The sequence below is a fragment of the Anticarsia gemmatalis genome, chromosome 3 (genome assembly GCF_050436995.1).
Source record: "Anticarsia gemmatalis isolate Benzon Research Colony breed Stoneville strain chromosome 3, ilAntGemm2 primary, whole genome shotgun sequence".
In the NCBI taxonomy this organism is placed as follows: Eukaryota; Metazoa; Arthropoda; class Insecta; order Lepidoptera; family Erebidae; genus Anticarsia; species Anticarsia gemmatalis.
Genome location: NC_134747.1, coordinates 3821019 through 3845302, shown reverse-complemented (window position 1 = coordinate 3845302; position 24284 = coordinate 3821019). Strand labels below are relative to the sequence as shown.

Sequence of the window (24284 nt, the reverse complement as noted above, 5' to 3'; positions counted from 1 at the left end):
CGTAGCCGGCTTTATTCTCTACCAGTCGATTGAAGGCGTTGGTGTGTTATAGTTTATTGCTCTGTTGTCGTTTGAGACGTCACGGGGTATCATGTAAATTGTGGCCTTTATTGACGGCAATTTATTCGTGTTCACTATCTTTCGTCTCGTGCTTAATAAGGACTTTATTTCGGAGTTCATCGGTGTGAATTGAGTGTGGTAAGTGTTTTTCAATTATTACTTTATTGCACTCGTTTAATTATCTTCTTGATCATGTAATAATGAAGCAGAATCGATTACTTGTTCATCGTTGTAAGTTAAGTATAATACTGACGTACTAATAATTTATGTGTATAAAAATCTATTGATTATGACAACAAAATGTGTATATTTAATTTTTTATACATCGTTTCTGTTTTATTTTAATCAATGAATTGGTTTGGTTTTTGGTTAATATACGACTAAATAAAAAAAACAATGAATAATAATCATAAACAACTGATATTTTAAAAACAAATTAGGATTTTAAATTAAAAATTTAAAAAATACAAGATTTTTCTTGTCTTTTTTCTTCTAAGTTTTTAATAATATAAATAAGTATCATTACAATATTAAAACATAAACTAAAATATTTAACCCAATCTTACAAATACAGTGCCCACTTGACGTGTCTCTTATAATTATAGCTAACAACAAACTATTAAAATAATGATATTACAAAGTAACTAGGACCGGCTTCCATTAATCAAAGCCCACAGGCTTATTTGACGGCTTGGATCATATTTTTGGGAGTCAAAAAAGGCATAATGCTTGATATTTTAAAGGCATTTGCATAATTAGGTGAATTTTATTGCTTTATTGAATTAGGGCCGATGTCAGGCTCAAAATTGAAATCAGCGGGGGTCCTTGTGTTGTTAATTTTGTTTATAGCTTGTATTATGGTCAGCTTTGAATGTTATTCACATATCTCAAGCTCTATAAAAGTTGTTAGATATTGTAAAGATGGACAACAATAGCGTATTTATGTTATTGATCTTGATTTTATTAGCCTCCACGGCGGAATGTGTGGCTCATATTGTATTTTTTATTAAGTTTTGAACCCGCAGTGTGTCCGTTTTATAGCCGTTGTTTGTAGCCAAATATTTTGTCGTGGTCGTAATTTGTCTAATTTACATTCATGTTAATTATAAAGCTATAAAATCTATTTTTAATTGTTATTAAATATGTCATAAAAATATTTTTGTGATATTTTTGCCGACGGGCGGTGACATTATGTTATATGCCAGAATTTTTATGTGTAATAAATGAGATTTGATGTCATTTGATCTAGCGTCGTTAAAACTAACCTGTAAGAATTTGCATGTTAATTATATATTTGGCAAAATTACCGGAAACGAGGGATTAAAATTAGTGTACATTATTGGAGTAAAATTAAAGTTTAAAATCGATTTAAATTCATTAAGAATAAAAAGTAAATAACTCAAATAGGCATTGATAACGCTACAATTATTTCTAAGAATAAACTCTGATATAATTAAATATATTATTGAGTATACTTCATCGTGAGTGTTTTACGTCAATCGCAAGTTTTTAATTAATTTAAAGAGGTATTTAGATAGTAGGTACCATTTTATTTAAATTATATTGTTCAATAGAATCTAATAAACCTAACAAAGTTGTATAAGTTATATTTTTACCTATCTACAAATTATTATAAGTACCACCAAATATTTAAAATAAGTAAATAAGATAATATTCGCAGGATTAGAATTATAAATAATTCTGTAATTACGTATTACATTATATCTTACGAGGTTACATTACAAACTAACATTTATCACTTGTAAAATGATTTGTGCCTCGCAATGGCTCGCACACAGATGTTAGATATCTTTATTACCCTTTCAACTGATCTCACGTCTCCATTGCTGCAATGTTCACTAAATTGAGTTCTCACATCACAATAGCCTTTGGAAAGAGTGATTTTAACCGATTTTTTACCAAAGGGTTGGCCGAACTCATTCGATTAACGCGGCCAGTCAGATTGATCCGCGCCACTTCGCCGTGTCGAAGAAAAAACGTTTCCAACATAAGGTTCGCGATCGAAGGTCAGAGATCTACGTAGAACAGCCGGCACAAAACCTTCGTGATGACTTGCGGATGCCTCCGGAACGCGAGCAGCATTGTTGATTGTATTAGACTTAATTAGATCTTAATTAACATTCTGGTTTCTCATTACACGCTACTCGATGCTACTCGATGCTACTAGCCGCGCTCGTAATAGGAATGTCCATTTACATCCATACCGCTTGTATCTTGATTATTTTTTTAATGTTCTTATTATTAAAATTGAAGATTCTCCGTTGTTCGTTATGGGGTGATGAAATTGAATCGGATGTTATTGAGATTGTGATTACGATAAATAATATTAGCTTTGTGAATGTTATTAGACGCGCAGACGTTTTTTTACTGGAGTCGTTCGAGGAAACAAATTATGTAGAAATGTACATTATTCCGAGTGATAATAATTTATCTACCGACAATGGAGGAAAAAAGAATGTAATGAAAAACTGTGCAATGCGTTTAATGCAGTTGGAACAAAAGAATGCCTCGTTGCGGCGATCAAACAAATCATAAATGAGGGAAGTTGTTCAATTATGCTGTTTGTACTTAGTAATAGGTTTTGATAGTTATTGTTGGGGTATAATCGTGGAGGTTGATAGTGGGAAGGAATGTGGAGTTAGTGTAATAGCATTAGATTGGTAACGCGAGGGTTATCAGGTAGCAGTCAGCCATCAGTCAGGGGACGGATGAGTCAGGCACTTGCAGCTCTTATCGGAGGCTCAGCGATATAATCCGAGACGCCATTAACACTCGACGCAGACCTAATGGACAAAAACGCTTTAATCCCTCAATTGTTAGAGCTGACGATAAAGTGCAAAATAAAGATTCCAAAGTTTTGGTAAATATTTATTTTGTTTACGTTGTTAAAGGAATGGCGATGAGTAGGAAATGTTACAAATATGTTGGCGGCAGGTACGATTTTTTTACAAAAAAAAAGTAATTTTCGAAAACGCATTTATCATTAAAATTTTAACATTTATTTCATACAAAAATAAAACCTACTGTTTATTTTGAATTTCACGACACCAGAATACTTTTATAAGCCTGTAATAAATTCTGCAAATAAATTAAAAACAATTCATTTATACCAGTAAAGACTAAAGGCAATACATAGATACATAACTTTAACAAATACCAAATAAAAATGAAACCCACTTATATAACCTTTTTAATAGAGGAGTAAAAATGTTTAAAACATTTGATAATCACAAGCCCTGTATAGACATTAAAAAAACTAATCCAGTAGGCGCCTCCACATTCATTATCTTCATAATCCTATTATATTATAATTCTTTCATCGAACACTGTAGAGAAATGTTATCTAACTTGAATATTAAAGCCTCATATTAACTTATCGAGAGATCAACAAAAATTGTTCTTTTGTAATACATTTATTGTTATTGTATTTGTATTCTGCGAAAATGTATTCGGGTTAGGAAACAGGAAATGTACTTTTTGTAATTGTATTATTGTCGGTCAGTGATCATATTGTGACCTATCTTTTTAATACAATGAATGGAAAATGATTCGACAGTTACGCTTTCATGCCTATAACACTGAAATTATTTTGAATTAATTAAAATTAATGGTTATAATTTGTGTATAGCTTAAAGAAGGGACGTATTTTTCTAGGGCGTTTCCTCTATTTTTGTTATTTTAGTTAATAAAACAACCATTTATTGTGTTAATATCTTCTGGGAAATATAATCTTCTAGCAATTATTTTATTCGAATTGATTAGTTAACTTTTAATAATAATTATTTCTTTCTCATAAAACACATGATTCAGCTTATTTGTAATACCATTATCGCGGTAAAAATCGATGTTCTGTTACGATTAAAATCAGAAAATAAATAAATTATAATAAAAAATAATTACCAGTACTCGCTTTTAAATAAATACAATAATAAATAATTATCACATAATTCTTGTATAACATAATAATTAAAAGTTATAATTAAATTCGAATTACCTTGTACAACATAAAACAGGTAAAATATATAAAAATGACGATATAAATCAAGTAATTTAGCTTTTTACATTAAAAACTTCGTTAATACAAAGTAATTTATGCTTTTTAGCGTAAGGTACAATTATATCCGTACGTGAATCGATTAAATATACTGCCAGTTTAGGCGGCGCGGGCGCAGGGCGCATAAAATTAGCTATTTCAAACGCATGTACTTTTAAGCCACTAAACTCTTACATTACAAAGTTTTTTACCTTCCTTATAACGTGTGTTATTCAATAGTGTATTAAATTATTACGATCTTTGCTAATATTTATGGCGACAGAATTAATTGAAATACTATCGGCTATGACCGATCTAAGATAATTAATATCGCGCGCACTTCATACGTTTTGCAATATATTTATTATTTATATTTTTTAATAATATATCGGTTTAAAAGCCTGATATAACTATTTCTAGATATACCTAGATTTTTCGTAACATATCTGATCTATTTGAGACAAAGCATGCGATAAAAAGCGTAAACCGAAGTTTTTGGAATACATTTTAGTGCGTTTTCACAGGACGTTTTTGCAGCCCGTATAAGCTTGTAACTTGAGAGCACCACACTTGAATCACTCAATAGCTTGTGCCATAGAAAGAACACGAATTATATTATACGTGCTGAAAATGTGGTCGAGCCGAAAACGCTTTAGACAGGCGAAGTATAAATAAGTAGAATTTTATATAAATTACTTACGTATCTAAACGAAAGTTTTACACAAAATTAGGCGGTAAGTCAAGGTTTATTTGCTGTCGTGGGGGCAAACGAACTCGGTCCCGCTAGTTGTTATAAAAAACTTTGTCTAACAATGTGTCGATTACCCGCTCGACAGAGCCAATCAGTGCTTAATATTCGTCAATATTCACAGCGAAATCGTTCAAGCGTTAAAATTTACATCTTGATTGCTTTATTTAATTTACTCAAGTATTTTTTACGAGTTCGCTAAGAGGAAACTCTGCACCGTGTCGACGGTTAATTTAGTTTTTCACTTCGTCAGCGAATTTCACTACGGTTTTTCAATTTTTGTATTTTATTTGTGAAATGTAATTACGTATTTCGGTAACGTTTCAGTTTCTGAGTATATGAAAAACTAGGTTTTGAACGTATTCTATTAACGTGGATAGTTATAGGAAAAAAACTAACGAAGAATTTTCAAGAAAAAACTAATTATTCCTTGCATATAGATGGCAAGTTAAATGTGTCACTTTTTTACGGAGCTGTAAAAAAATAATTATGGGGCCAATTTTTTTTTCACTGCTGTAGAAAAATATATTTCTCGATAACCAACAATTACTACCAATAACATGTTTTTGCTCAATCTATCATGTATTACTCATGGAACTAAAAAGAATACACTAACAGTATTTAATTTTTGTTGGTATCCTAAATCTTTGTAACTTTTGACGAATTTTCTAGTTATAGACCGGGAAATTACTCTCTCAAAAAAATTCAATTCATAGTCGGCACTTTTAGCATCTCTAGATAACAACGGCTCGTAATCTGACTTCAAACATCTAACTAACAATTCATTAAAAACTAAAGAATTTTCAAAAGATAGCAAAAATAGCGTAGAAAATGGTAGTAGATAAAAGTGGAGGTAAAACAAAGGCTAATAGTGGATGGGTCGCGATTACCGGCGCGTGCGACAGATGCGCGGCCGCAGGTGCCGTCACGCTGTGCAACTACCCGCAGAGTGACCACTGCCGGTACCGAGACAGTCGCCACACCTAATCGATCGTGAACTATACCTAATTTTATTGAGATCTGATTGAAAACAATGCGATGATTAATAGATTGCAAATAGTAGAATAAAGAAATGATAAAAAAAATTGTTATGAAATCGAATTAGTTAAGTACAACGTTTATTTTATTACAATCTAGCTGTCAGCCCTCGGTTTTTCTCACGCAGAATTTCACATTTCGGGGTGGAATTTGCAAAAATATTCTCTTAACTCCTCTACATTTCCTAAGGAAACCAAGTTTCAACTTTCTACGTTCGGTAGTTTCAGCTGTGCGTTATTCATCAGTCAGACAGTCATTCAGTAGCGGAAACGTTACATATATGTATATTGAAAATATGGTAAAATAAAAGGCTTTTAATAGATATTTTATCTTATCACTTAGGAACAACTAAATAGAGGTACATCTTTTCTTCCATGTTCCGCCATGTTTCATGTCGGAAAATGAATACTGATTACATTTTGATAGTCAATGCGTTGCGTGTTTCGCCGTGAGAAGTTCCATAGTATTGTGTAAGCGTTCTAAAATAACTATTACTTAATCCGACCTACTAAAAGATAAAGATAATTACCTACTTTCTGCTTAACTTTGTTCTAAAATGTCTTAAAGTAATCTTTTTTGTTGTGGCCGTGTTAAGTTCTATGAAGTAGAAAATACTGAGCTGATGATTTTTTTATATTCTCTGCGGAATATATTGATTTTTAAGATATCATTTTACTAAATATTTCCCAGTAAAAAAATATACCTGTAAAGCCAGATAGTTATTTTAATGGAACTTTTAAATAACAAAACTCCTTTTTATCATGTATAGTATTGTATAGTCGAAATGGTCCACCTGGTCTCGAGTTTCGCGCTTAACTAAACATTTTGCGATTTATTCTATTATACAGTTAGCACGTAAAGAGACTTTTTATTTTCTAACTTATAAGAACCTCTGTTTTCGTATATTTTTAAAACTGATGCTACTAACACATATATTATGTGGAACGACAGCAGTCAGCACCATTACTAGAAACAAACATTTACCTACAGGTAGCTCTACATCAATATAATATCGCTTACACGATACCGGTCTACTTTGCACATAAAACCTAGGCTCGGCTTGATTGAGTTTTTTTGACGAAACACCTCACAAACAAAAATATACCTTATACTTAAAGTCTAAGGTAGATTTTTCAATGGTAGTAGTTATCACAGAAACTTAATTAAACACTTGTATAATTGGGTCTCTATAGCTGATTAACTGTGTTAATTGTTTCTTGTATAAAACGAATCGGTGTGTCGTCGGACAGAAGAATGTACGGTAATTAACAATTACGGTTTTACTGTTCGCTTTTTATCGATTTATCGGAATTGTGCGACACACTTTGTTAAATAGAACAAATCACTTATACTGGAATATTGTCGCAAAAACTGTGCACAATTGTTTTTAGACCCCCGGTAGATACATTTTTTACAGTAGATCTGAATCATATTTTTCGTGAACAAAAAGTATACGGTCGACTTCGAAGCAGATTGTATGTTTATACTTTTAGACTATAGAAAGTCGTTTTCGACTAGTGTAAGTTTATTATTGTTGCTTTGTAACTAATCTTCCTGTTAATCAATCCACTAAACCGCGATAAATGCGAGTACTATTATGTTTAACAAAAACTAAAAAATTCCGTTTATAATTATTATAATAAGCCTAGCGTGTTAGTACTGTTAAAAATTCTTATACAAAATACCTAGTATACCCACTATAATTATTTTTCGTAGACGATACCACGAAATCCACTTGCCGCAATTAATTTTTAGTACTCAAATTTAAACCCTCGTTGCATGAAGGTCCAATCAACTTTTTAACACTTCTTTAAAACAAGATGTTTTATGGTGCCCATAACGTTAATATTCATCTTTATCCAAAAATGTTCTGGCTCTTAACAGCACTACATTTTACGGTGCATGAACACCGGCTACTTTTTACAGCAAGACTTATATAAAGTATGGCTGTCGTCGACTGCAAGTTGCCTTTGGGTCATGACCGAAATGTCTTAGCAATGTAATTAATTAATGGTTTAATATAGCGACGAACTATGGTGTACGGATTGTTAATTTATCGATGATCTACAATATAGATTGTTAATTTATTTTCCATGTTTAGATGCAAATACCACTGAAACCACACAAATGCACTAATGACTTAAAAAACGAAATAGATAGTTAAATATTAAATTCGAACATTTTTGTTCGAAAAATACAACATAAACTCACATGTTGTTAACTATTAAAATAGCTAATTAAATTACAATAACAGCATTAGCGATATATGTAAGTAGCTACAACACTAGACAATTTACTTGGCCCTACAAAAAGAAATGTGCACTTTTCAAACAACTTAGAAGACTAAATCTAATTCAATTAACTGTAACTTCTCGTTTCTCCTTCAAACATGGAGCGTGTCCATCCATGTGAAACAAGTCACCATTTTTGAAAATCGCGATGGCAGAACAAAAAGTTGCTTGAACACACACCTCATGCCATAAACAATAGTGAACGAAGAAAGCGGATGTTTGCGTATTGCAATTTAGATGGCAATAATGATACAAGTTTAATTGTGCCTGACGTTTGATCAAGGGCCCAAGTACAGGGCCCGCCATTGTAATAACTGCCAACATTAACCTACTAATATTATAAATGCGAAAGTTTGTGAGAATGTATGTATGTATGTTTGTTACTCTTTCACGCAAATACTTCTGAACCGATTACGATGAAATTTGCTATATAGGTAGCTGAAGACCAAGAATAACACATAGGCTACTTTTTATCTCGGAGTTCCCGCGGGATCGGGGTTTACACGGGAAAGTTTTCCACGCGGACGAAGTCGCGGGCGGCCTGTAGTCTTTAATATAATTATATCTTTCTCATAATCAACATAAATATATTTTTTAAAGTTCACATGTAATTATAGATAATCTGTTATCGATATTTCATGTTTATGGCGAAGGTTTTTGAAGTCGACCTTTGTATGCTTGTCGATATTGTCGTAAATAACTCAGTGTTTTATGAGAATGTAAAGGAACGATATTTATCTATGGTCAGTACTTTAACATTTTACAATGTTGCTACTGCACTATTAGAGTCCTAACTAATGGTAAATGCGAAAGATAGGAACTCTGTTCGTTAACCTTTTACGGATAATCCTTTGAACCGAATGGAGCTGAGATTTGGTAGCCTGATACAATACAAACGGGTACTTTTTACAAGCCACTTGCATAGAATATAGTCTATCGGTCTGCCCCCATCTGCAATACATAAGGCGTGTCACAATTATCTTTCAACTCCAATTGGTATAACATTCAACTAAAGTCTAAAACTTTTCTCTTTGTTACAGAAACCTTCTTCATAAAAAGCCATCACGATTTACTCCTCACATTACATCATGGGTGTGTCCGAGCCTGGTTCCTCCACGACGCCTGACCTGCCCCCCATGGAGCACGAGAGACCTGGCTCCGGCAGCGGCCTGGACGACGAGGACATTCCTCAGAGGAAGCAGAGACGATACAGGACCACCTTCACCAGTTACCAGCTCGATGAGTTGGAGAAAGCGTTTGGAAGGACTCATTATCCTGATGTTTTTACCAGGTAGGTTTATATTCATTGCAGATTTTTCCGCCGTTAAACAACCCTTTCGTTAATTAACTTTTACATTTTTAGACATTAGATATATGGGTTTTCTGTCATATAACTTCTCAATTTAAGTAATTTAGAAGTGGAAAATTAGTGTCCTTTATCGATAGTATCGTACCTATATAAAAAAGTGGTAAATATTAGTAGATAGTTTTAGTACAAACACAAATAAATATTTTAGTACCTTTACTGATTAAACTGCCTAGTGTTATATCTCAATTACGAATCAATGATCAGATTTTATATCGCGAAAACGTTTTTTTTATTGCACCATATTCACTTCTTTATTTTTATTGTTACAGAGAAGAACTCGCATTAAAAATCGGCCTCACTGAAGCTAGAATACAGGTAAGACTTCGACAATAAATTGGTACTTTTTACTAAGATTTTCGACCCAAATATACGATTTTGGCGATCATACATATATTCAGCAGTTAGATTATGAAGTCAATCAAAGTCAGTTAAGGTAAAGTAATAAAATCAAAAGTGGGATTGCGGCAAGCGGTGCGACAAAAAGTAGCACGTTAGGCCCCCCGCAGACGCGCGACAGGACGCCTTCACAAGTCACGCTCGGTCGTATAGTTTACACATTCCTTACTCTATTAATACGGCACATAAAATTTAGTTATACCTCTTTTAATAATTTACGCATGTTAATTTACACACATTGGATTCAATTATGGATATTAGATGTGATAAGATATTTTCTGAAGTTTATTGTAATGCTTTTCCGATCAGACGATACGGTTGGATTCTCACACGAATTTATTTTAAAGATCGTTGCGTATGAACGTTATAGCTTGAAATATTGTTATGTTTTGTTTTCTGCATGTATTTTGTATAAACAGTCAATGTAAGTGACAGTTTTGTTACGTATGGATTTAGGTTATGCGTTTGTGCAGTCATTTTGTGGTGATTGACTGCGATCAATGGCTTAATTTTTTAGTATCTGCGTTTATGTTTATATTTTAGTTTAAAATGTGGAATAAACTTGACTTAATTATTATGATGACGATATTAACCTACATTTTGTGTCAATTAATTTATTGCAACGCGAAGACGATTAGCACATAAATATATTACTTTTTTTCCATATGCTTAATATTTGAGTAGGAAAATATACCCTGCGGGCGAAATCACGACAAATTCCTAGCATAAAATATAGATCTAAGTCTCACGTTATAATTCATGTAAAATTTCACACGTTCATACATTGTCCCACGCACACTATCAACTCATTTGTATCTCTGATTAAATATTTTATAACTACGTTTACTACGATAGTTAAACGAGGTTACAGCTAGCACGTTAACTGTCGTTATCTCTTTCTAATTCTTAGTGCTAATAGGATCTCTCACTCGCACGTGCGTAGAACTTACATGACTTTTTTATGACAACTTTCGCACTAAGAGTGATGACTGGTGGGACTTTTAAATCAGCAGACGTAAAGCATAACTGCTCAAAACACATTTTTTTAGATAAACCCAATATTTGTTAACAATAAGTTTCGTAATACAACCCGTACGATCATTTGTAGCTATTCGATGACCACCTTAACTACTGCGCCGCGGATACCGACAAATTTCGCAAATATTTCTATCAGAAAATTCAGGTTATTGAATGGTTTTAAAACATATATTTTCCGTTTTGTAAAATTCTCTACTCGTCTTTTCTTTCTCGCCTTATCGTCTTTTGTTTCTTCTCCCCTCTTCTCCACTCATTCCCATTTTTCATTAACTCTTCTTCAATCATGCATCCTGATCACTCTAACACTCTGGCCTTTCATCCCACTCGTAATACTTTTAATTGAGCTCTTTTGATTGTCAACCATTTCAAAGCGCGCTTAGTTATTTTTAGTGCTCACTTAATACAATCCTCGGCCATTTTGTCGCGCTTAATTACAAAGAGGCTTAAATTTCATTGGCTAAATAATCTCCACACAATTGAATAAGTCGGTAACTTTGTAACTAACAAAAACTTTTCATTAGAACCAATTAAAACTTGCAATCATTAAGAGTACTTGAATTGTAACATTTTATATTTTTGTCACGTAACTCTATGGCTTTATTGATGTGAACACCATGTATGAGGGAAAAGGACAGACATAGTTCCAACAGTTTCATCTTCTTTGTTCTATGCACAGATCAGTTAACTGAGTCTTGTAAAATCTGCGACTTTTCTTATTAACGCCTAGAGGCTTTTCATAATAAAGTAACTGAAAATAATGAACGTTTTTACCCTTTGGGTACCCTAAGAAACATCAATACATCCATTCATCCATACACACTTCCACCCTTGTAATCCTTTGCATTTATAATATTTCTGCCCTTTAATAAAAATTTGATTTACGCGTAAAAATTGTTGATTACACGCACTGAACGCATTGTGTCCTAAAAAAAGGCATATTGTAATATTAACAGTAAATCATAATAGATGGCGTTAATGACCCGTAACTTACACAAGAAAAACTGAAAAACCGTTCAAGCATTTTATGATATTACATGCATTTTATATTAATACAATCAATAGCCGGTAGTGTATCTAACGGCTGATCATGAGGCCTCGGCGAGACGGGTTTGTTTTCCGGGTCGGGCAAAGTACTATTGATCTTTTTATTTTAGAATATTTCTTAATAGTAACCCGAAGTTTAGTATATAGCAAAAAGCTCAATCCCTATTACAGGGACTAACATTGTTAATTGCAAAATGGGGGTGATTTTCCTGCACTCTACCTTCACCTTTGGGTATAGCAAGCATAATATTATGTTCGTATATAATTAAAACTAATAAATCAGATTTCTGTGAACATTGTTATAACGTAATTCAATGAATAGTAAATATTGCAAAGTTGAAAAACACACTGATATTGTTTATTACTAGTTCGTTTTATAATTACTTTTTACAAAAACAATATGGGAATTCAGTAGTGTTAAAGTATTTTATAGTAGTTATTACAATTGTTTTAAACGCTTATAGTTTGTAGAAGATTGCTATATGTAAGAAATTATTTCAGCAAAGCCCCGTTGCGTCTTTTGCGTTTAAAAAAAAGTTTACGTAATGTTAGGCAGACGGTTGCCTAATCGAAACCGGCGCCCGAGGGGAGATTTCCTATTACTATCGACTATGAAATCTATAGGCTAGCTAAGCGGCTAGATCTAGTTAGACAGTACATTTGAATTGCCAAAATTTCGATACTCGATAGTACCGACTGTTGAAAAGCGCGCTACCGGTCTGAACTGCTAAAGGGTGATTACTTAAATGCCACGCCAATAATTTTGATGTATCAATCGAATTCAGTAAAATCCAGGTCAACAGCTTTAATAATGACAAAAACATAATAAATATATGACACATGACAAGTACCGACAGGCTGCCGAAAGTTAATTCCTTTCAACACATTTTGTCGCACACAAAAAGGTCACGCAATGAAATTAGTTTTTTCATCCTCCGCTCAAAGTGCACTATTAAAAGAGATTAAAGCGATTAATATCTGTCATTACAATGTCAGTGTATGGTCACAGTGTCCAGTCAACATTCCTTATAAGACATGTGGGGAAACGCGACTCCGCCCGTCTGCGTATCGGTGTAACGACACCTTAATGATCACTTAATCACGGCATACAAGACCGCAGGATGTTTTCATTAATGTCCAAGTCACAGCAAAATTGGAAATACGACTTTGTTGAAAATTGCCAATTACTTAGAAAACGTTGAGGGTTTTTTATTGGCATAGACGTTTGTGGAATTAATGGAAACGTGTGTTTTTGTTGTTTGTAACGATTATACTTGCGAGTGAGTTGTTGATTTCTATGACTATATTGATCTTCTTTTATGTTGGGAATAAGACTTCATATGGGGCCATGTGTGATGCAAATGCGGTTGTTGTAAAATATCGTAAACTGCAAACATGCGGTTGACATTACTTTTAAATTTTCATTGTTATAGTTTATGAACCTATCTACTAATTTACATAAAATAGTAATGTGTAATTGTAAGTGCGTGACATATGTGCCGATTGACGTCACATTTAGTAATGTAGTTTGTTGCAACTGTAAACCTTTTTCACAAAGACAGTTCTACTAATTTAAATTATTTAATTCTTTTACGTATGTGTGTCTTAAATAACATAGTAGACGAATGGAAACTCTTTCCAAAAAGCATATGCATATAACTAAATAATTGACGTTTAGATGAGACAAGCTCATTACTACTGAATTGAACATTCGTGATCGCTCAAATAGACTTAGTTACTAATAACTTGATAATTACAGCTTCTACCAATTTTTCAATCATTTGCAATACAAACATCATCGATGCTATTAACATTCTATTTGATTTTTCTCTATATTTCCATGAATATTATAAATTAAACGAAATGGGCGGCGAGCTTATGTAGTCATTATAATATACAACTTATAATTGGCTACCAAAATCAATAAATAACATATATTCTAATCTATAACCACCCGTTTCACGAACAGAAGTTACTAAACTTGTGCGATTTTATAATATTTTTTGTATTTTAATTAAAAATCAACGTAATTATTGATTATTAAAAATCCAAAATTAAATACGATTTATAACCTTGATCGTTGAAATTAGCGACGACTGTGAGAAAAAGCTAAAACCATAGATCACATGCGGCTTTTTTTGTAGTACAATTTGCGGAAAAAGTTCCAATGGCGCCTATGTAATGAAATAATCAAAGAGAATTTATTAAAAATGCTTGCAATTATGAAACTATCAAACTAGCTTTTACCTTCTAATATGCCCTCGTGATAAGCTATGAACTGTTTCAGCTAGTTTATCATGTTAACTCGGGTCATAAACCGCCCATGTGCCAAATTTCATCAAAATCTGTACAGCAGTTTTGGCATACCTACAAAAGTTTGCTAATATTCAGTTATATAGTGTATATAGGATAGTGGTAATTTCGAGAAAATACCTTAAGGATATAAAAATAATAGTCAATAGAATAAATAAATAAATATAGTTAGCAGTGTCCATATAGTATTGCTAAATACGTTTTTAATTAAACATTTTTTGCTTAGAAACGCGGGCTAATGACTGGACATTCCTTTTAAGTCTAGATTAGGGTTTTGCCGGCAACACTCGTTGCGACTTTTAATTAATGTAACTGATTTATTATTTCTTTGCCCTATTACCGACACATACTGACTGTTACTTTTGCAGAAACCGATAGTATTTTTCCTATAAACCTGTCTCTTAGTCTATGAAGTAGAGTAACTTTAAAAATACCAAAATACGCTTGAAATTTTGACAAAAAAGGGCCCCAGATTTTTTCTGTAGTTCTTTTAGGATTTTCCTAAAACCCCTAGGAAGAAATGCGCTTAAAAAAACGTTTTCTCAAAATTGTTCAATATTACATTTACTACTTTATTAGTGTGCGTTCGCGCAGCGGAATGTTGTTGGATTTAAAGATATTAATTATGCAGATATTTAGTGTATGACGTCGTATAATTGTGTGTGGTAAAAAAAAAATTGTGTACGCAGCCATTGTGGAGAAATTCACCAAAAACTGATTCCGCTGGGCGAACGTTGTCCTGGCGGAACTTATTTTAATCCATAGACTTTAGAAGAAAAGAGGTGTGTCCAAAAATTAGTGTGTATTTGTGTGTAATTGTGTATGTATGAATAAAATGAGTGCATGCATAAACTTCGGAGAAATTCAAGTTTCCGCTACGCGAACGTTTGGCCATTAGCTAGTTTTCATATAAAGCGCTTACATAGAGAGCTGTAGATTTTTACATACGTTGTTTTGAATTTGTTTATATTTGTTTAAAAAACAGATTTAGAAAAAATCGTAGGGCTTAAAAGATAAAAATATAAACGTAAAATACACTTAATAGGTCTTAGTTCTTAAAGTATGCACTTTGGGGTCTAGATTTTCACGTTTATACAAACCTTGTAAGTATCTGAAACATGTTGCCAAGTATCAATGATGTTCCGTTATTAATTAAAGAGTTAAAGGACAATTTTACCATGAATAGATCACTGTTTACAAAACAGTCAAATATCACGACGTTCTAAAGGAATTGCATGGTAAAATGTATGCCAAAAATTAGTTTATTCATTCAACTATTCACATGCAAAATTTCATGTCATTAAATTTAGTAATTAAAGAAATCAATTAAAATACTGACGAAGCATCGAAAACCTACATAACCCGACCAAGTTCGGATAGCTACAAAAAAGCGGCCCAGCCATATATCTAAGAGACGTTCTTAACCTTCCAATATAGTATTTACTAATATGGTACAGTTCCGTACACAAGCGTTAGGAAAAAATAAAACAATTGCATTTCTTGAATTAAAAATATTTTTTTAATAATAACCCAACTATCTACGATAAAATCAAATCTTCAATTAACAAGTACTTTTCTATTTAAATATCCGTGTACAAACATTTTTTTTATTAAGTACATACTTAATTATGTTTCATTACACACTTAAATAAGTAATTATAATAACGTTAACAAACGCTTGCAACGACAGCAATAAACTTAAATTTGTTTTAACTAACATTTGGTGTACAAAAATAAATGACCTTTAAATTATATCGAAACAACAATTGTGTTATCACCTATACCAATTCAATACCGGTATTATACGGTAAATTTTGGGATGTTACCTAAATATATTGCATGGACGCTTTTTTGTAGCTATCCGAACTTGGTCGGGTTATGTAGGTTTTCGATGCTTCGTCAGTATTTTAATTGATTTCTTTAATTACTAAATTTAATGACATGAAATTTTGCATGTGAATAGTTGAATGAATAAACTAATTTTTGGCATACATTTTACCATGCAATTCCTTTAGAACGTCGTGATATTTGACTGTTTTGTAAACAGTGATCTATTCATGGTAAAATTGTCCTTTAACTCTTTAATTAATAACGGAACATCATTGATACTTGGCAACATGTTTCAGATACTTACAAGGTTTGTATAAACGTGAAAATCTAGACCCCAAAGTGCATACTTTAAGAACTAAGACCTATTAAGTGTATTTTACGTTTATATTTTTATCTTTTAAGCCCTACGATTTTTTCTAAATCTGTTTTTTAAACAAATATAAACAAATTCAAAACAACGTATGTAAAAATCTACAGCTCTCTATGTAAGCGCTTTATATGAAAACTAGCTAATGGCCAAACGTTCGCGTAGCGGAAACTTGAATTTCTCCGAAGTTTATGCATGCACTCATTTTATTCATACATACACAATTACACACAAATACACACTAATTTTTGGACACACCTCTTTTCTTCTAAAGTCTATGGATTAAAATAAGTTCCGCCAGGACAACGTTCGCCCAGCGGAATCAGTTTTTGGTGAATTTCTCCACAATGGCTGCGTACACAATTTTTTTTTTACCACACACAATTATACGACGTCATACACTAAATATCTGCATAATTAATATCTTTAAATTCAACAACATTCCGCTGCGCGAACGCACACACTTTATTAATATTTTTTTACAATTGTTATTATTTAATTATTGAAAGAAGAAAACGCAAATGTAGCCGCAATTTAATATTATGAATGTTTGATTCAGGTTCTGTAATTTTAAATTGGAAATAAATTATGGTTAGGGAGTGCTTTATCATCGCTTTGAGGAAAATATGGTCAGTCGTCAGCAATGTCAGCATACGTAAACAGATTTAAGCAAATTAAAATTTAATTCAAGTCATTCGATGTCGTTTAAATGATCATACCATTACAGGTACCTACAATTATTATACTTTTTTTTTCAAATGCACACAAATGTAGCTCCTTCGTGACAAGAATAACAAAATTATTTTTAGATGCTTTCATTCTTCAATCGTGAAGAAACAAAATTAATCTGAAATATACAAAGACTAACTGTACCTTTAGTTTAAAAATAAAGATAAGGAAATCGTTCTTGTCACGGTTACTTCTAAAAGTAAAAGAAGACCATTTTAGGGTTTCGAATAGTTTTTATGTTTCCATTTCACTTGTACCGTATAAAATTCAGGATTAAAACTTTCAAGCACACTAATTCAACATTCGCTAGTTTATGCAGTCTTCTATAAAACCGCTTTCCTTCACCAGGTGTGGTTCCAAAACCGGCGAGCGAAATGGCGTAAGCAGGAGAAAGTGGGTCCCCACGCGCATCCATACAGCGGGTACCTTGGAGGTGCCCAGCCGCTGCCGACTTCTGCCTCGCTACCTGCCCCCCCTCATCCGCTGTCACAGCTCGGCTTCGGACTGAGGAAGCCGTTTGATGCTGCTCTTGCTTCGTTCAGGTTTGTACCACATATGTTTATATTACTTTTATTTAGCTGCCTCTGACTGCCTCCGTGGTTTAGGTTGCCACGCCGCCGCTACCATTGCGTCGGAAAGTCGTGGGTTCGATTCCCATACGGGATAATTATTTGTGCTATCACAAATAATTATTTCGGGTCTGGTTGTGCTTTGTGACCGTTGTTTGTATGTTTGTAAGTCCCCGCGACACAAGAGCCATTATTAGTGCGAGAGTTGTCTTTTTAAAATAATGAAGAAAATAAAAGTTGTTTATGTTCCATTCGGAAACAATAGTTATTAGATTTCGGTTACGTCTTTGGCATAGCTTTTACTAGAGTGATCTATCGATTGATTTTTAAATTGATATCAACAGAGTTACAAAGAGCTCGTACTTGCTCGTTCAGTTATTAATTACATGAGAAAAAATCTCAAATTACAGATGAATGTCTACAACATAATTCTTTTAGTTAATTAAATAAATGAGAGTATACGCGGTCTATAAAATCATTTTGTATGTAAAATTAATTGGGCACACATGCGTCAGTTCATCAATGTCAAACTAGTTTTTAATTTACGACTACACAGCTGTATCATTTATAATATAAACAACCTCATTTTGTTAATGAAATTAATTACTAAAAATCAAATCATCATTATCAGCCTATAACTATTTCATGGGACGAGATTCCTGTACAGATTAATCGATTTAAATGATAATTATTGTGTACTAATTTACTATTTTTGTCTAACAGGTATGCAAGCACACCATTATTTGGCGCGCAGTACCTCCCTCCGCTATCGCGCCCGCCTCTATTTGGGGCCCCACTATACGCGACATCGCCCGCTCATTTCCATTCCCTATTCGCAAACCTCACTGTACCCGAGCCTCCACGATTGTCTCCCGAACATTCCCGACCAACACCCGAGCTCTCGCAGCCGTCTTCCGAACTCTCCCGACCTTCATCCGATCATTCCCGATTGTCGCCCGAAGTGACCCGATCGCCAGCACCGTCCGTTTCTCCTCCAATATCACCTGGAAGTGAGAACTTGCATATGCACGCAGCAATGGAAGATGTTAGGACTTCGAGTATCGCAGCCCTGAGATTGGCCGCAAGGGAACATGAGCTAAGACTTGAATTGTTAAGACAAAGAGCCGATTTGATTTGCTGACTCTATTAAAATATATCAATTATTGTGTAGATAAAAATATTTTTAGTAAAATAGTATTATTATCAAAGCTCACTAATAGGTATGGAGATTAGTATTGTAGTATTAAGTTTGGTTAAAATTTTGTAAATAAGTAAAGTTTTGGTAATTAAGCATGTTATTGTAGTTCTTATGTTTTTGTAAATCCGTCCTCTATAGATTATTGTAATTATTTTAGTTGTATGTGAGTATAAATAAATGAAGTTATTTTGATATATCGGTATTTTCTTTATACACTAATAACCTTTTAATTCTTGCCAGACTCGAATAAAAACTTTAAGAATCTGTCAATTTAGGTACTATAACATAATATGACACTATCACAGTTTTTATACAAGTTTATCCAAAAAAACTGGTAAAAGTCGAAAAAGACATCTTGATTGAAATAAACTATCAAATTTATATTTGAAGCACGAATTCACACCCATTTTTTCACCGATAATTCCATTGTATTCTCGAAACCGCAATCAATACAGCTATAATAAACCACATTAGTCAATGTTTACACGGAAACCGAACCAAACCACTAATTCAATCATACTTAAGGAAAAACACGTAATAAGATAATTCTAGTAAAAAAGTATGAGTCATTCGTCTATGGACAGCTGGACACGTAGGCATAGATAATATTGTATCTAGAAATCGCCATGACAGTGTGTAATGTAATTAAATAATAGCCATTTGGTATTCGCGAAATATGGTTATAATTTGACTGTGGATTACCTTGGGTTGTGGTCTTAGTGTTAGCGGATAGCGAATTCAATATAGCGGTTTGACTGCCGCATTTTATTGGCATTCAATCGGAAAACGACCTCTGCGGTCCAAATCGAAATAGTTAAGGAAATACTATGTCATTGATATGATGGTCAAACATTTTGATCGGTGAACAGCACGAAATCCAAACGAGAAATTAATCAAGCGTTCATTCGGTGAGAATAAAAAAGTGCAACTTTTTGATGGGAATAGATAAAATAGTTTTTGGTAACATCTACGGGACTTATATGCAAAAGGTGTTTCATTAACTATAATTAAGTACGTATACAAAGTTTTAATACAAAGAAAAACAATTATTTCTATGATCTGTAGTTACCACCGAAATATGAAAATCCAAGCGGAAAATCTCTCAGAAAAACACACCGGTGCTTTGCCTTCCTACCAAGTACAATTACATTTTAAACTGCTACTAACTCGCTTTTCGCTATCAACAGCACCTCGCCTCTACTCATCGCAATGATTCACCGCCAATCACACACAATCATCCCAATTTGGCGTTAGTCACCAGCGTCAAGGCTGGAGAAGGGCCCTCGCTACGTGCTGCAATTATACAGGCTGACCTAGGTCTGCGGTTACAAACACTAGATTATACGGCTTGTTCAACTCTTGATGAGTGTAGGGGTCAATGATCTGTGATACTGCAGTTTAGTGCGTCAAGAATGCCAGTGAATTTTTATTTGGATGAGATTGTTTGTTAGTATTTTTGGCTCAAAATTTCGATAACTGGGACTTTAGCTCATGCGAGAGTGATAGCGATGTACCTGACGAACCTTCAAATTGTTCGACTTCAGAAATGGTGAAAACAATCCGATTACTTGACAGATATACAGTTTTTTTGTTGTGTTTTATAAATAAACTAGATAAATCCCGGCTTCGCTCGGATCAATCGGGACTCTTAATACATGCGTACATACTCGTAACCTTATGGCTGTTATTAGCAAATGTCAAGTTAAAGAAAAAAAAAACAAAGAGTATATCATAACAAATGTCAAAAATAATAATTTCGCGAAACGTCAATTATTGAAAAACCCAAGATGGCGACTGTGATTCGTCTGTCACGCATTAGAATTTAACAAAATACTCGACAATCCGAATTTCGCGGAATTAAATATGTTGTCGACTCGAAATCATTTATGTTTTATTATTCAGGTAAGGTTTCAATCGAGTCTACCGTACCCCTTGACGAAATTATTAATATAGATCTATTTTATACAACGTGAAAAACTCTATCAAAACAGAGTTTTACAGAATTGCTGAGCTTCGATTAAATGAAGAAAGTGCAAAATAATATGCAGCGTGCCTGAACGAAATGGACTCGTGATGTAAGTGAAAAACGACTTCTTAGTACAATTTGTTTTAGAACTAGAACAAAATTATCTGTAATACAGTTCGAAGTCAAGTCCAGCCATCTGTGAATCCTACCACCAGACGGGTTTAGCTTAAACCTATTAAAAAGCCTGGCTGGTCAGACTTTTTAGACTGACTAACTGTTCCTGGGATTTACCAACCCATCAATGTTTTAATGGTTGATTGCATTGTAGTCTGGGAAACCCCTAGTTAGAATAATAGATAATTACATTGTACACTCTTTGTACTGTAGCATCGATTCTGCTTACGTAACATGTAATTGAAATAGTATACTAATGCTTGTGACTGGTTATTTGTTACTACTGAATACTGCGTATTCGTTAAGTAAGGAACTGTCTGGTAAGGAGAGACGCAAATATCTTATCCAATATATAAAAAAATGCATAACTAGAATAAATACTTGATACATTATTAACATATATTGGACGTTTTTAACAAAAACTCAATGATAACTAGGGCCGAAGAGGAAGACAAACTGGGGTCGATTATAGGTACAGTGATTAATGGTCAGTAACCAGATTTTTACAGATTGTACGATTTACTTACATTACATGGTTGAAAAATGTCCGAGCGACTGACTGTCTTATGGTGGACAAAAACAGGGACTGACGTCAATCGGTAATGGGTCAATTAGTGAATGAAATCTTCGAATTTATAAACCAAACCTAAAAGTACCTAGAAGTCTTGATTTCCTAAAATTTCAAGTTTCGCAGAACCCGTACCCGTTTTTAATTGGCAACTAAAAAAGTAGTAGATCGATTCGTCATGTCTAATTCTACAATAATTTTAATATTGATATAAAACTAGTAGATTATTAAGTGATTAATAAACTAGTCGATACGTTTGTAGTTGTTTCCTATGTGCTTGTTTTACGACTTTTCAAATAATATACTGCAATCAATCAATTTTTACAAGATAGTGCGGCGCTTGCATTGAGGCAATAGTGTTGATATGCAAAATATTAAAAACGATTGCCTGTAAATTACTAAACTTTTATGAAAACTAATTTGTGAAAAACAAAAACAATTCAAATAAACACAATATGCGCGGTTTGTTGATACAACATAAGGGTATTCACTCCCTTCATACGATAACTTGATATAACTTAATTATTGGAGAGCATTAAATGTTTCTTTTACATGTATTAACGTCAAGTAAACCTCGAACCTCCTAACAGAACATCACTAGATATGTACCTACTGTGCTATTGGTATGTACTATGCTAATTTCCATTATCAAGTTATTTGATTATGTATGTTAGTGTAAAATTTTCCAAGAGACATTTTAAAAGTTTCAATATTTCAGAAAATAATCAAGACAAGTACATTTTTGTACTAAAACTTTAATGTGGTTTAAATCCTGATAGTCGAGGGTCCAAACACTATTTTCTTTACGACAATCAAGAATACATAAAAGGTCCTTTTCAAAATTATATTTAATAAACATGAAAATTTTATTAGTATTTATTTGACAAACAATTACATGCATCCTTTGTGATGATAATGGTGCTTATCATAAGATTTTATGAGCTTTGCCGGCCAGCGTCCGACTTGTAGAGATGCGCAACCTATCGACATATCAAAATATACATCCGATTTTTTCTCGACAAACGATTCTATGTAAAAAATCTTAAAGATTTCGTCATAATATGTAAGGAATCTGACAAATTATTCATTAATAAGTTAAAAAAATACTATCAAATTATTTTGTTACAATCTAAATTACCGTTTCCATGTAGGGAAATTAAATAATTGTACGTAAAAAAAGCACAAGGAAGAACAATTAAATATCAAAAGCCACATCCTTATGATGCAATGTTAAAAGAGATTGTAAATTGATTTTAATTTCAAGGTTGACTAATAAACCATTTAAGATCAATCCTAATTTAATTTACACGTTCTGAAATTATCTGTTATAAAATGAATTCCTTTTAAGGATGAATTGAAAAACTATACATAGTATTATTATTAAGAAATTATTCGACTAGGTATTTTAGAAACAAAAATCGCTCTAGAGATCACACACGAGACGTGGCTTTAACAAATTTCCGAAATTGAATTTATACTCCTGTTATTATATTGAATTTTCTAATATCGCCAGAATGAAATAAGTGGCGTGTCAAATCGATTTCTACGAGCGTTGTTGTATACAAATGTTTATCGATACAATTATCGATAGAATCGCAGCGATGCATTCGATTTTTTAGTGTTTGTTCGTGTGGTACAAGCGCCTGCGCCTTGCTAACTTTTATTCACCGATCTTTACGTACCACATTTTATAGCTTATCGTAAATAACGCGAAGGAATAAAGACGTTTTGTGAACGTACAACGACGCCGGGACGTTTCCATTTAAATTATTTTAAATACACTCACGGTTTAATGCAGTATTTATAATAAGCTTTGTGTTGAATCAATTTTGCTTTAATATTTTGGCATCGTTGGACGCCACGCTCTAACTTTATGTGTTTGTCTTTTATGGTTCTGCTTCCTCGATATTTTTTGTTCAATGATTTACAACACTGTTCCGAATATTCTTTTTAAGTTTCTCTAGAAAGAGTTATTGTGATTTTTATGCGATATCGATTCAATCAAAAGTTTTATTCTACATAAATTATACAAATCTAATTTCTATTTCGTTCGATTCTTGTAATAATTTGGAGACGTTTGTCACCATTTTGATCGGAGAATAATAATTTATAGATATTAAAAGTTAACTGCTAATTAGATGAATATTAATTATTTTTTAAATGGAATCAATTTTTAATATTTTACAACCCTGACATTATAACTTGTCTGGTTTGCAGATGTTGGTGATAAGCAATCAATTGAAAAAAAAACACATCAAATTACTTGACGGCAAGTGTACCTGACGATATCGCATTATATAATTAAAATACTGTTCCAAAAATACCCATAGTGTTTTTTTAATACCATTCCTCATTTGTAAGTCATGAAACAAGGTTGTTCTTGGACTTTCTGTCACTCATCATCAATCAAAATTATCGGCAACAAATTGTTTCAAAGAAGACAATTTTTAATCAAAGGATTGAACTAAAAGCTCAAGTTAAAAAGTTTCAAAGTAACAGCTATTTCACCAATTTCTAGTTCTTCGAATATTA

General features: G+C 33.0%; 1 protein-coding gene across 1 annotated transcript; it reads left to right on the top strand.

Moving 5' to 3' along the window:
• Window positions 1–5: 5 nt before the first annotated feature.
• LOC142986690 (homeobox protein aristaless-like) lies at window positions 6–19238 on the top strand. Its single transcript, XM_076135289.1, has 5 exons — window positions 6–198; window positions 9232–9482; window positions 9830–9875; window positions 17626–17819; window positions 18570–19238. Exons 2-5 carry the CDS (start codon window positions 9280–9282, stop codon window positions 18985–18987), a joined length of 861 nt encoding a protein of 286 aa, XP_075991404.1. The 5' UTR covers window positions 6–198; window positions 9232–9279; the 3' UTR covers window positions 18988–19238.
• The last annotated feature ends 5046 nt before the right edge of the window (window positions 19239–24284 follow it).

What these genes read in the sequence shown, in the direction of transcription:
- LOC142986690 (XM_076135289.1), top strand. Translation starts at nt 9,280, where the DNA reads ATGGGTGTGTCCGAGCCTGGTTCCTCCACGACGCCTGACCTGCCCCCC. An exon ending in TCACTGAAGCTAGAATACAG is followed by an intron (nt 9,876 to 17,625) that starts GTAAGACTTCGA and finishes TTCCTTCACCAG; the next exon opens with GTGTGGTTCCAAAACCGGCG. An exon ending in GCTGCTCTTGCTTCGTTCAG is followed by an intron (nt 17,820 to 18,569) that starts GTTTGTACCACA and finishes TTTGTCTAACAG; the next exon opens with GTATGCAAGCACACCATTAT.